This window comes from Parambassis ranga, chromosome 16, assembly GCF_900634625.1.
Source record: "Parambassis ranga chromosome 16, fParRan2.1, whole genome shotgun sequence".
Classification (NCBI taxonomy): Eukaryota; Metazoa; Chordata; class Actinopteri; family Ambassidae; genus Parambassis; species Parambassis ranga.
Window position 1 is genome coordinate 9,643,871 of NC_041036.1, and position 12,851 is coordinate 9,656,721.

General features: G+C 41.5%; 4 protein-coding genes across 5 annotated transcripts; 1 reads left to right on the forward strand and 3 right to left on the reverse strand.

The window, feature by feature from the left end:
• Positions 1-341: 341 nt before the first annotated feature.
• Positions 342-5,638, reverse strand: sdha (succinate dehydrogenase complex, subunit A, flavoprotein (Fp)). Its single transcript, XM_028426187.1, has 15 exons — positions 5,543-5,638; positions 4,830-4,913; positions 4,487-4,648; positions 4,193-4,336; positions 3,873-4,037; positions 3,608-3,756; positions 3,347-3,471; positions 2,332-2,500; positions 2,039-2,234; positions 1,776-1,947; positions 1,470-1,588; positions 1,278-1,389; positions 1,039-1,169; positions 779-892; positions 342-693 (listed from the first exon to the last, which is right to left on the reverse strand). Exons 1-15 carry the CDS (start codon positions 5,603-5,605, stop codon positions 607-609), a joined length of 1,992 nt encoding a protein of 663 aa, XP_028281988.1. The 5' UTR covers positions 5,606-5,638; the 3' UTR covers positions 342-606.
• Positions 5,639-5,837: 199 nt separating this feature from the next.
• Positions 5,838-8,696, forward strand: LOC114449108 (coiled-coil domain-containing protein 127-like). 2 transcript variants are annotated; one of them, XM_028426474.1, is made up of 4 exons: positions 5,838-5,947; positions 6,574-6,711; positions 7,388-7,632; positions 7,795-8,696. In XM_028426474.1, exons 2-4 carry the CDS (start codon positions 6,582-6,584, stop codon positions 8,239-8,241), a joined length of 822 nt encoding a protein of 273 aa, XP_028282275.1. In that variant the 5' UTR covers positions 5,838-5,947; positions 6,574-6,581; the 3' UTR covers positions 8,242-8,696. The 2 variants fall into 2 exon arrangements, with proteins under 2 accessions (XP_028282275.1, XP_028282276.1); XM_028426475.1 differs by having other exon boundaries at positions 5,885-5,947; positions 6,577-6,711.
• Positions 8,697-8,771: 75 nt separating this feature from the next.
• On the reverse strand, positions 8,772-9,693 carry LOC114449109 (telethonin). The gene is made up of 2 exons (XM_028426476.1): positions 9,532-9,693; positions 8,772-9,206 (listed from the first exon to the last, which is right to left on the reverse strand). The coding sequence occupies exons 1-2, from the start codon at positions 9,663-9,665 to the stop codon at positions 8,864-8,866; spliced, it is 477 nt and encodes a 158-aa protein (XP_028282277.1). The 5' UTR covers positions 9,666-9,693; the 3' UTR covers positions 8,772-8,863.
• A 1,246-nt stretch (positions 9,694-10,939) lies between these two features.
• On the reverse strand, positions 10,940-12,244 carry mrpl32 (mitochondrial ribosomal protein L32). Its single transcript, XM_028426151.1, has 3 exons — positions 12,053-12,244; positions 11,667-11,863; positions 10,940-11,448 (listed from the first exon to the last, which is right to left on the reverse strand). The coding sequence occupies exons 1-3, from the start codon at positions 12,147-12,149 to the stop codon at positions 11,197-11,199; spliced, it is 546 nt and encodes a 181-aa protein (XP_028281952.1). The 5' UTR covers positions 12,150-12,244; the 3' UTR covers positions 10,940-11,196.
• Positions 12,245-12,851: the final 607 nt, after the last annotated feature.

Here is a 12,851-nt window from a genome sequence, read left to right on the forward strand (position 1 = left end):
AGTACAGATAGGTAAAGCGTATTCAGCTGATTATCCACCAAATGAGTCTGCTGTAGCCCACCCACATGAAGCACAACAAGAAGTAAGCACTATCCATGACTGAAGGCCACAGTGAGTGAGAAGAGACATGCTCTACTTTAACTAGAACTACAACATATAGTAAAATCTACCAACATTTATTACATTAATGCAATATTTACATACCTCTGTCAGGCTCTGCAACAACAGTTACAGTCATTTCCATTTTCCCTTCACTCAGCCAAAAGGAGTGTAGTTATACATTATTAGCATTTAATATAATGCAAAAATCCAGAAATGAGTATGATGTCATCACAAAAAGCCAAACTTAAGCGGTCCAACAGGAGATGCCCACTTTTCTTGAGTGTTTTATTATATTTACAAGACCAGCTCACACAGTGTGAAAGGTCGCAAGAATATGTTTGCAAACCATCTACTGCAAAGAGAATAAAATCAAGGCAGAAGATGACAATAGGATGAAGCTGACAAAATGGCATCTCTAAATCAGATAAATATTGTGAAATAAGTATTTAATTGGGTACAGTGAATGTGGGAGGAGATGTGGAGGGACTGGAGGAGGAGGAGATCTTAGTAGGAGCGGATGGCAGGAGGAACATGGGCGCAGTCCTGCTCATCCAGAGTAACGTCAATAACAGGACGGTATTCAAGGGTCACCTGTGATTGGACAAAAGGAAAAAGGTGCATTAAACATCAAAGATGATGCCGACATTAGAAGCTGATAGTGGCACCACAAACAAACCTTTCCGGTCTTTGGGTCAACGTAGGAGAGAGTGTGTTTCCTCCAGTGCTGCTCAAAGGGCTTTTTCTCCTGACCCTGCAGGGGCTTAGAGTAGTCGTACTCATCCACACGGTCCTGGAATATAGTTAAAGAAACACTGTCAAAGGCCAGACTGGCTTGTGATGAAGGGCAAGAAATCATAGTTTGTATAATAATCACGACTTATAAAAATAATTCCAAGTCTGTTTTGAGAAGGACAGATTTACATATAAAAAACTGACCTTATAGTCCTCTCTAGCATGAGCCCCTCTGCTCTCCTTCCTCTGCTCGGCAGAATTGATGGTCTGGACGGCGTTCAGCATCAAGTTCTGCAGCTCCAGCGTTTCTACCAAGTCTGTATTCCACACAATGCCTAGAGAAAAGAAGAAAAAACGAGGAATTAACTTTGTGTTCAAAGAATTATTCTTCAGCGGAACTGTTTTTGTACAAATATGTAGAAGTACTGAAAGTAGTGTTGCACCTCTGTCGAAGGTTTTGATGTCATCCAGGGTCTGGTAAACGGCGTCCATCTTATCACATCCCTCCTTTAGCACAGAGCCGGTACGGAACACTGCAGCATGAGCCTGCATGGTCTGCAGGAGACGAGAAAGAGCAGGTAGTAGGAACACCACCTCTCCAGCAATCTGATATGCTCATGTTAATTGGTGTGTACCTTCTGCATGTTCAGCCTGATCTCAGAGGTTCTCAGACTTCCATTGGCAAACCTCAGTTTATCCAGGTTGGCCACAGACTCTTCTCCTGCACTGGGCTTCAGAGGAGACAGTTTCTCTCCTGCAGAAATAACAGCAAAAGCAGTGTGAGCAGTGAGGCATTAGATATAATCCTGCATGTTTGATTTGTGTCTTCAAAAGCTTGATGTTTCTTTATGTCCAAAAGTGGAATGGAAATATATCACTCCCTTCTGGACAGATCATGTGTCATTCATCTGTTTTGACTGTAAATATTTTGTGGTCTTCACCTGGTTTGTGCTCCTCAGCAATTGTGAGTGCGCAGGCTCTGCCAAACACCACCAGGTCCAGCAGGGAGTTGGCGCCAAGCCTGTTAGCACCGTGGACACTGGCACAAGCTGCCTCACCACAGGCATACAGTCCAGGCACCACCTTGTCCTGGCCATTTGTATGGGTGATTGCCTAGTGGGGGAAAAAAAACAGAAGCCCTCAGCACTGTAGTAGAAACTAGGCAAGTAATGTAAGGATACCTGTATGTGCACAAATCATGTACCTGTCCCTTAAAGTTTGTGGGTATTCCACCCATGTTATAATGGACGGTGGGCAGGACAGGAATGGGTTCTTTTGTGACATCAACTCCAGCAAAGATCATGGCTGTCTCTGAGATACCAGGCAGTCTGGTGGCCAGCTGCTGAGGAGGCAGGTGGTGAAGCTGCAGGTAGACATGGTCCTTCTCTGGACCGACACCTCTGAAGGGAGACAGCCAGGTGAGAAAATAAGCAAATCTGTAGTATGCTCAGCTGTTTCACGCCAGCATACAGTTACATCACACACAGGCCTGCATACCTGCCCTCTCTGATCTCAATGGTCATTGAGCGAGACACCACATCTCTAGAGGCCAGATCTTTGGCGTTGGGGGCATAGCGCTCCATGAAGCGCTCTCCCTCGCTGTTGATCAGGATTCCTCCCTCACCACGGCACCCCTCTGTGATCAGGCAACCAGCTCCATAGATTCCTGTGAGGATTCACATGTTAAAGGGGTGACCACCCTACTCACATTTCATTACAAAGTGACAGTTACTACTAATGTCTTAAGATCTCAACCTAGTACTCGCAATAGTTAAGAAAATCAGAATATGCACCACAGTTCGATGATTTTATGAAAAACTGAAACATTTTAACAATGTAACATGTGCTGCATTTATTTAACCATCCACTTGCAAAGCCCGTGCATCAACATACACACTTAACCCTATGTGACCTCCCAAATACCACATCACCATGGTACGTCATGCATAATTAGAGAGCCTGGTGTCAGATATCCAGCAGGAACAAAAATAAAGAAGAGCATTTGTCATTATAGAAGTGGGGCCCCTCTCTGGAGTCCAATGTGAACAACTAATTTCAGGTTTTTCAGCAGCACATATATAAACAGGGAGCTGAAATAATGTATTCCCTATAATAACATATTCATTTCCATACAGCAAATCTATGCCAACTTGACCAACTTGGTCAGCTTTACCATACAGAACATTGTTTACAGCTATATTTTAATTTATCTGCTGCAAAACTGAATTTCAGAGTAACTCGGAGAGTTATTAATTATTATCAACATGAAACAGACTGATAATAGAATGCTCACACCATTTATACAGTATGTAATCACTCGGCTAGACAATAAAATCTGGAGTTTGAACTGTCATTGAAAGAAAACCTTTAGTGGTTTACTGTGAGCCATCTAGACATTACTTTGAGCTGTCTTCTTGTTTCTATAAAGCTTTCAGGCACCTGTCAATGTAAGTTTAATCATTAATCACCCCAACTGCCTCATGACTGCAGTTTATTAAGTTCCTTTGCTCACCAGTGGGATGGAACTGGACAAACTCCAAATCCTGACAGGGCAGGCCAGCTCTGGTCACCATTGCATTTCCATCTCCTGTACTGGTGTGGGCAGATGTGCAGCTGAAATAGGTTCTTCCATAACCTCTGGAGGAAAAGATGCAACGCGTTTTAAAAAACTCTGATTCACTTGAGACTATGCATTGGCAGTCGAAGCATTTGTGTCTCAGACTAGCTGCTGCAATATGGTGTCTGACAGGAGTAACTAGAATGTGTCTCTTACCCAGTAGCAATGACAGTATTCTGGGCTCTGAAGCGGTGAATAGACCCATCCTCCATGCAGAGAGCAATGACTCCCTTACACTCTCCATTTTCCATCAGCAGGTCCAAGGCAAAGTACTCCACAAAGTAACTGGTGTCATACCGAAGTGACTAAACAGACAGATTCATAAAAAAAGAAAGAAAAAAAAGGTAAATGGTTTTTTCCACAGTACAAGAAATCTTTCTGCAGACAGACTTAGTTAGACTTGTAGAGTATGTGTAGTTACCCTTCCATAAAGTGTATGCAGCAGTGAATGTCCTGTCCTGTCTGCTACACAGCAGCAGCGGTGTGCCTGGCCTCCCTTTCCATACTTGAGACTCTGACCTCCAAATGCTCTCTGGTAGATCTTCCCATCCTCAGTGCGGCTGAATGGCATGCCAAAGTTCTCCAGCTAGGAAAAAGAGGGAACACTTCGAGTTTGGTGTGTGCCAGACAGGCCGGTTTAGAGGTGCACTCAAAATATTCCTGCAGATTTCTTTTCTATACAAAGCCTGTTCTTTGGAAGACATCCAAAGCGTCTAAGTTTTAGATATTATCTGGTTTTACCTCCACTACGGCTGCAGGAGCCTGCTCTGTCATGTAGTGGATGGCATCCTGGTCTCCGAGCCAGTCAGATCCTTTTACTGTGTCATAAAAATGCCACCTCCAGTCATCGCCCTCCATGTTCCCCAGAGCTGCATTGATCCCACCCTATGAACAAGGACAGTATTAAACATTTTAGTATAATCTTACGCAGATATACACAAGTTACATAAAAGCTTAATGAATATAGAATATTTTAGCTTAAATGATGAACACAACACTTACTATCCTCAGTAAATACATATTATTTTGTCATACCTGAGCAGCAACGGTATGAGACCTGGTGGGGAAGAGTTTGGTGACACAGGCAGTGTTGAATCCAGCCTCTGACAGGCCAAAAGCTGCCCTAAGACCCGCTCCTCCAGCTCCAACCACGACAGCATCAAATTCATGATCTACTACTGGATACTGAGTAGAGATCTGAGAAAAAACAGAAAAAAGGTACCGTAAAACTTCTGTTAAAGGCACTTTGTGCATAGTAACAGCAGAAAGTCTTTGTATATTCAGGGATTATATTATAATTACAAGCCCATGTGTGCAGGAATGTGTTTTCCACCCATCATGCATAGCTAATGTACAGAAAAGAACAAATGTCACTTACATCATCTAACACTTTGGCACTTTTCTTATTGCCATAGACAGAGAAGTGGAAATTCCTAGAACCCTGAACTGCAGCAGCAGGGACCTGACAGGAAATGAAACCTTTTATTAATTAAAGACAACAAACCAAACACCAGTGGCCAAAACATGTTGACGGCTGCTTAAATACAGAAAATATACCCAGCTGCTATATATATTGTGTACAAATACAATTACATAAGAGCAGAATTCTTACAAAAGCTATAATTTAGTGCAATAATAGCCATAATCGTTTATCAATGTGCATTATACAACATCTTGGCTGCTAACATCTTTAACTCTACCAGCAGTTTTCTTCTACATTTCTAGTAGCCATCATGTAGCAGACAGTTACGTAGTTTTCCACAAGGGCAACTAATTGTGCCAGTTTAAATACAATGTAATGCTTCTGTTTTGCTTACAGTTTAACAAACATTATTCAAAAGCTACAGCGTGAAAGAAATACAGTATGTATTTCCACAGTGATACAGTAACATTTTGTTGGGCTAGCAAAATAGCTTCCCCACGTAGTGTCACATTGAGGCACCCTGAGCTACATAACAGATTACGCAAATCAGAATCTGCCGGTTACGAAAGCTAAAAAAATGTCTTGCGTCTTACAAAATCCAACCTACATACACAAATAAATTACATACAAGTATATACATGCGCTGATATTAAAATGTTTGTACTCACTGTCTTGGTTTTATAAAGTGTCCTCTTAGAGAGGAGACGGGACGCAGCTCGTACACTCGCCATATTATCGGTAGAAGGACCGTTCCGGAAGCACAGTGGAGGACCACAAAGTATGTTGCACTGGACGAAACCACTCTTTAAAAAGGGGAGGCGTTAAAATCGTACCTAATAATTAAAACATTGAAAAACATATTAATGTTGTTTATTACAGTAATAGACAATGTAATATATTTACAAAATTGAAATAACTACATACTGTTTTAATTAAAACTTCAAATCAGATTTTTTTTGGGAAGATTTTCCATGATTTTACCCTCGGTCGGTGTAAGCGACTGCCAAACCGTAAAAATTGTATAATCTGGGTGCAGGAACAAATATATAAGTGACCTAGACTTTTCATTCAAGGTGAGAACTCCATATCTTAATAGACACACATTGACATGTTGTCGAAGTTGCAAAGCTACAATTCACCTTATTATGTCTATAATTAAAAGTCTGGCGAGTCGAAGGCACCAAGCTAAATGTTAGCTAGCATGTTAGCTCAACGCTAGCCATGATTGTGGGTAGCTGCTCTGTCAAACTTTGAAGCCATGTCACACTGGTTTTGACATTAATGTCTGTGGTTAATGCTTATAAGTTATGCACCAACGAACATCTTGACTAGAGTGTTTGCAATGCAGACTCTCAAAGACCACATTTACATTCAAGAAATGTTTCTACTGTAGTAAATATAAATCCACCTTTGTACTGAGCTACGGAATGAATGGACAGAAATCCATCCATCCATCATCTGAACCCGCTTTGTCCTGCAGGTCAGGGTCACGGGGAGCCTATCCCAGCTTCACTGGACGGAAATTAAATATGAAATGAAAATGTGCTTGTGTTTAACTGACTTTAGTGCCGCTGGGAGCATTAATGAAAAACAAAGAAATGGAAAAGTGAATAAAAAATATAAATATTGGTATTTAGTGAAACAACAGGGCACCTCCCATGTCGTTTCCTAATTATGTCTTGATTTGTGTGTGTTTCAGCAGCCTCCATGAACAACTTGAATGACCCCCCCAGGTGGAACATACAACCAAACCCCAGAGAAAGGGGGGCGGGAGCTGGTGATGGCAACCAGTGGAATTATGCCCTGCTTGTTCCTATGCTGGGACTGGCTGCCTTTCGTAAGTTACACAAGGAGATACATTTAGAACTGTTTTTATCTGAGGTAACAAAATGAGGATGCACATTACTAAGAAGGAATGTACTGGCATAGGAAGCATTAAAAATGTGTGTGTGTGTGTATTATTATAACATAATAATATGAAGTAGTTGCGATTTCCTGTGGAATTTAACAGGTTGTTAAACACCTATTTTACCTACAGAAGTAAACACTTAACTCAATGACTATTTTAGAGAAAGACTCAACAAAAACCCATTGATTTTAAAACACGGTGACATACAGAAACTAACAGTTTTGTCAACCACACTTTTGGTACTACACTAACAGATTATACAAAGCCTCTGTATCTGCTGCCTTCTGTCATTTACAGAGACAAAAGACTGTCCATTGTGTGTGGGGAGGGAGCAGAAAAGGCAAACAAATGGGTCATTTTAAAATGTGTGTGTGTGTGGGGGGGGGGGGGGGCATGTACGTCCCCCTCTGATATAAAGGTAGCTACGCCTATGAAGGAATGTAAGCAGCATTTTTGTTGGATTCCAACTTTTATTCTGAAAAGCATGTTTTGTTCCTGTGGACACCTTAAATATTCAACTGTATGACATCTAGACTCTTATATTCATTGGTAAATAGGCATGTTATGGCAATACCATTCAAAATGTGTCTATTTGTTCTGTCAGGTTGGATCTGGACCAGGGAATCACAGAGGGAAATCCAGAAGGTAAAAGCCCAATATAACAAAGATGTGTCCATAATAACAAGCGAGATGGAGGTCCGCTACAGGGAGACACTGACAGAGAGGAGGAGGGCGGCGGCTACATTGGAGTTAGAGCTGGAAAAAGAGAGACAGAGGGTGAAGGGCTACAGGCAGGCCATGATCTCACAAAGTCACCAGCTTATGGAAGAACGGAAACAGTTACAGCAGGTAAAATGTTATGTTTGTGTTGTTTTTTTGTTCCTGTAAATGCTAACTAAGCTATTCAACAAAAATCTCTTTCATATTACCAATTTGCCCTTTCCTCATAACCTTTTAATCATGTCATCCTCCTTCTCACCCCATTTCTCACTATATCTTCTACCTTATAAGGAACGAGAGACCTTGGAAGAAGAGAAACAAAGGTTGGTAAGGTCTGGTGCTGCAGGTGCTGTACTCCATGAAGCCTTGGAAAGAGAGGAGGATTGGTATCAGCGAGCCACAGTCACTCTGAAGGAGCTAGAAGGTCAGCTGATAGAGCGACAGAATGCCTACTGCTCCCTCATCCAACCCCGAGATCAACGGCTAGAGATGGAGAAGAACATGCTGCTTAAGGTTGTTAAAGAGCCCATACATGCAGAACTGGATCTTGAGTCTGACCTGAAGGACATTTTTAAGAGAGATAAGCACTGTGCTGATATGCTTAATATGGACAAGAGGAAGAATGGAAGCCTCATGTGGGTATATCTCAAGTATTGGCAGCTGCAGATCACTGTCCAGAAACATAAAAGAGCAGAGTTAGCCCTATTAGAAGGGAAGGTCAGGGCCAGCAAAAAGTGACACAGGATAAACTGGTGTAGTCGTCTCATCACTGATTGGTGGGAGCCTTGTAAATTCAGGACTTTGTTGAAGGTGCATGTGCACGCAGTACTGCATCATCATGCAACAAAAATGTTTCATTTTTTATTTCACAGTATAATGAACGAAGTCTGTGGAATTTTTTGTTTACGTTTTGGATGGGATCTTACCACTAGGGGGTGCTGCTACTGAAAACTGACATGATAATCATACAGAAACGCATTATGAGAGAACAGGAAGGCATTCATGTTGGCAAAACAAGCTATAACCATTACATAATGTAAGTTTATCAGGCATGAAAATCGATGACAGCGACAAATAAGTGTATTTTCCTGACAACATAATTTACAATCATTGTAAAGAATAAGTCTCAAAATGCATTCTACAAAACATCATTCAGTTTTTACTAATATAAATTCAATAATCCAGCCTAGACTATTGAACTGCATTCTCTCTTTGGAGAATAATAAAAGTTTGCAGACAAGACTCAGAGGACATAAAACACATATTCGTTTGAGGCTCAGGAAGTAGATTTTATTTATTAACACAAGTAAAAGATGTGACAGACTGATGTAACATTGTTTCTCCTCTCCACCGCCTTTCTTCACTCTCTCCTCTGTATGTGAGGAGAGAGTTCCCCAGGAGAGGCCATCAGACTCGAGGCTCTAAAGCTCTCTGGCTTGCTGATGTCCTGAGCAATTTGCCGTGTGACCACTCTGTTACTCTCCTTCCCTTGTATATTAGGCTGTATGGTTGACTGTAAGGTGATTTTGGCATAATGTGGGTCCTTGCTGGTGTGGAGAAAAGGTAGCTGGTACTTCATCATGGCTCCACTGTTGCTACCTAGCATCAGTATCTGGCTGGGGGTCCTCTCGACCATGAAGTGGACCACCTGTTGCTGTTTGTAACTCTCTCTGCGAAGGTTGTTTGTCTCTGACAGCGTCAACCTGGAACACAGAAAATTGATTGTTTTTAGCAAACCTCTCAGGAGACAGCTCTTTTTTATGCCTGGAACTTTGCATTTTTCAGCACATCATATATTACTTGTGTTATACCACTCATCATTGATCATAAAGCCATGAACACAGCAAATTTGACTCAGTATCTCCTCATCATATGTTTCCAGTATAAACATGATAAGGGGAGCGTGTAACCCTTAATACTTGATCTTAGTCACCGAACACTGTTACAAAAAAAGGGTGGAAGCTCACATTATCATAACACATTAGAAAACAGTATGTTGGGATGTCCAAATCAGCTTGAACAACCTACCTGTATTGAGGTCTTGTTTCAAGCACCTGGCTCAGCCAGCAGGCCTGGTAGCTCTCTTTTCTCCATTGGTTGTCCTCCTGAAGATCACAGCAGGAGTTTACCAAGTAGCTGCCTCCCCTGCTCACACAGTGCATGTTGTGATAGTGTCAGGAGTAATAATCCTTTTGAACCCAAATGTCCTCTTTCACACAGATGCTTGATCAAAAAAAAAGGGAAAAAGATGCAGCAACTTATTAAATCATGCGTGTGTCTATGTGTCAAGTACTCTGAGATGTGTGAGTGTGTATTTGGCAGTGTCTTAAATATCCATCTTCTTTCTATTTTTACTCCTCTGTGTCACATTGTAGTGAATGTCCCCACTTAAGCTATCCCGAAGCTTGGTTTTCATCTGAAAAGGTACTTAAAGCTTCTCCATGACGTGAGCTAAATGTGAACCCCACTTCATCTATTCAACTGCCAAGTTGCTCAATACACGAAGATGGTGGAAGAAACAAATGGGTCATTTTAAAAATAAAATCAACACTAAGTATGTAATAACATAACATGTGTGCCTTCTTTTGTATATTTAGTGTATGAGTGGATATATTTAGAGAGATATAAATGTGTGTGAGGACAGAAATGTTAAATCTAATCTCTCTAAATGAGATAGATCAGTCGTCTTCTCACATCAGAGTCTATCCTACTCCTTAAATGTCACTCATACACTTAACATGTTAAAACAGCTGAAGTCGGTCTGATTGCTGACTGATGATAATAAACATCAGCCAAAATCATGTAACAAAAATGGAACTGAAAAATGTTCATTGCTGGAGATTACTTTGAAAGTGCTTGATATATATTAGATTGGGTGCTACGTTAGAGCTTTTTCTGGTCTTTTTAGTTAGTTCACTGCACTAAAGCTGCTTTGATGGTAACAGTAATAGAGATATCACTTGACAGTACCAGTTCCATCAAACTGTGAGGATGAAACTGAATCAGAGGGTGTGTGACGGTAGTGAAAGGTATGCTGGCTTCATCCCAGCACCAGCAGTTTGTTCCAGCCAGTATTACATGACTTCAGTTTGAGGCTGTTGTGGCAACACTTACTAGCATTCACAAATAAACAGTTAAAACTGTTCAAACTGGGACGATTAAATTAGTTCATTTATGTTGACTAAGATGTGAAGATACATTATTTTACTAATGGCAGTGCAGAATATAAGACCAATGGCAATTATGTAAATATGTTGTGTTTTTACTTGATTAAAAGGTTTGATACGTCAAATTTGATAAATAAAAGGTGGACCCATAAAAGAATGTGGTGTTAGAAATGATAACCATGATATTATACTATAAATAATACATGAACAAAAATAATCTTTTACCCACAATGTGCCATTGCATGTCCAATCAATGTGAACCAAATACATTATTTTTTCAAATAATGAATTTATTGTCAAATGTACAGATATTATGCAGTAAATGTCTCTCCAAGAAAAACAAATGACAGACCAGGCTTTAAGCCTGATAAACAGTTACAAAAAAACAAACCATGACATCAACAACCCAGCAGTGGGCACAGCAGGACTTCAGGACCACTGATTTATCAACCAAAAGATGGAAATATGCAATGTTCCTGTGTCAAACTCAAATACGGTCATCACATGTCACCGTGATAACTCAGCATCACTGACTGAACCAGGCTGGCCTCTTCCTGGCTCTTTCCACTATCCTCTTGTCTTTGTCCTGCTCGCTTGGTGCTTCACCTTCATAAAGGATGACTGACTCCACAGCCGGGGTCCTCAGTGGGCCACCCTCCAACTTGTACATCTCCTGACGAATCAGAGTGGTCTCCTTCTTCACTTTAGCATAACAGAAGCCACACAGGATATGTTTCTGTTTGAAGTGGCCACACTCTGGACATGGCTCGATGTTGTTCTGAGAGAGACACACAGGGAGGATATATTTGTGCACTGCAATTTCTTCTTGTATACAGACATTGAATTATACCCATTTAAATGTAAACATGTAGACAGCTTGGTGGTAATAAATATAACATATGATTCCAGTTACAGTGCTATCCAGGTTTATGTTTTATAGCCATAACAAACAGGTTATAGTTGGGTTGATGATTTATGTCCAACCCAACACTGTACCTTGACTTTTATAAGTTTGCTTTCATCTCTCCTCCTGGTACGGTTGACCTCTATAGTGCGCCTCTTCTTGGGTGCTGCCATCCACAGGATGCTGTCCAGGAGGCCAGAGGGCTGTTCAGGACTCTGCTGCTCCTCCAGCTGCTCCTCCTGGTGGAGCTGAGGCAGGAGGCTTGGGGCATTCACTACCAAGGCTGGAGCTGCACACAACAGAAGAACACGGTTACCTCCAGGGCCAGAAAACGAGTGGTGACACATAAAAGAATCTAACAGGAGTTTTGGAGAAAATTAAATCAGCCTTGAGTTGAACCGAATAGCTGTGTCTCTGTAAAGACTCCATAACATCATGGATTAGCGGGACTTCACGTCGCTCCTATTGTTAAACTCACCCAGATGTCTGTCTAGTCCCGCCGCCTGCAGAAGTCTGGTTTCAATATGTAGCAAAGAACATCTGAGGCTGTGCATTAGCACGGATAGGCTCGTCATTTTGTTACCAGCACATTAGCTTTCCTCCCAGCATGTCAAACAGCTCACGGTCACGAAGACGTCTTACGTCATTAAGCCGCGACAACAGTCTACCAGAGTTTAATTTCCGGTGTTATGCCAAAATTGGATCGTCTGCCAAAAAGTGATTTCCGTCGCGGGAGCGCGCACAGCGCCTTAAAGCTGCATCGCCGTGTGTTTGTAGTTTGAGCTACCGGCTGTGTGGTCTCATCCATGCTGTTGCAGCGCACACATACTCCTACCTCCATGTCTACGGTTATAGCAGACGAATTACATTTCGTGCAATGGTAAACTTTGTTGAACGGAAATGGTCACAACGGCGTCCAGGGAAGGTTGTTTGTCGTACACGTAGGCTTTTGTTTGTAGGATTTCTGAGGCTGCTGTGTCTAATAAATGTTTATAATTTGCATGTATGTGTGCGCTGCAACAATGTATGAGACCGCGCGCTCCCGCGACGGAAATCGGTTTTTGGCAGAGGATCACTTTTTGACACAACACCGGCAAGCAAGAGTCATTTGTCATGTGGCTGCCAGCTAGCGGTGAATATCTGAAATTGCACTCACCATAAACGGAACCAGTGATCAATAATGGGATATTATATCTGCCTGAATACAAAAACGCATTTTATTTCGAATGTCCAATATATGCTTGAGGAGAAAACAAATGTGCTAGCAGTAAAAACTA

What these genes read in the sequence shown, in the direction of transcription:
- mrpl32 (XM_028426151.1), bottom strand. Translation starts at nt 12,149, where the DNA reads ATGACGAGCCTATCCGTGCTAATGCACAGCCTCAGATGTTCTTTGCTA. An exon ending in GGGACTAGACAGACATCTGG is followed by an intron (nt 11,864 to 12,052) that starts GTGAGTTTAACA and finishes TGTTGTGTGCAG; the next exon opens with CTCCAGCCTTGGTAGTGAAT. An exon ending in GCAAACTTATAAAAGTCAAG is followed by an intron (nt 11,449 to 11,666) that starts GTACAGTGTTGG and finishes TGTCTCTCTCAG; the next exon opens with AACAACATCGAGCCATGTCC.
- sdha (XM_028426187.1), bottom strand. Translation starts at nt 5,605, where the DNA reads ATGGCGAGTGTACGAGCTGCGTCCCGTCTCCTCTCTAAGAGGACACTT. An exon ending in TGTCCAGTTCCATCCCACTG is followed by an intron (nt 2,501 to 3,346) that starts GTGAGCAAAGGA and finishes GAATCCTCACAG; the next exon opens with GAATCTATGGAGCTGGTTGC. An exon ending in CATCAAAACCTTCGACAGAG is followed by an intron (nt 1,170 to 1,277) that starts GTGCAACACTAC and finishes TCTTTTCTCTAG; the next exon opens with GCATTGTGTGGAATACAGAC.
- LOC114449109 (XM_028426476.1), bottom strand. Translation starts at nt 9,665, where the DNA reads ATGCACTGTGTGAGCAGGGGAGGCAGCTACTTGGTAAACTCCTGCTGT. An exon ending in GAAACAAGACCTCAATACAG is followed by an intron (nt 9,207 to 9,531) that starts GTAGGTTGTTCA and finishes TCTGTGTTCCAG; the next exon opens with GTTGACGCTGTCAGAGACAA.
- LOC114449108 (XM_028426474.1), top strand. Translation starts at nt 6,582, where the DNA reads ATGAACAACTTGAATGACCCCCCCAGGTGGAACATACAACCAAACCCC. An exon ending in GCTGGGACTGGCTGCCTTTC is followed by an intron (nt 6,712 to 7,387) that starts GTAAGTTACACA and finishes TTGTTCTGTCAG; the next exon opens with GTTGGATCTGGACCAGGGAA. An exon ending in AACGGAAACAGTTACAGCAG is followed by an intron (nt 7,633 to 7,794) that starts GTAAAATGTTAT and finishes CTACCTTATAAG; the next exon opens with GAACGAGAGACCTTGGAAGA.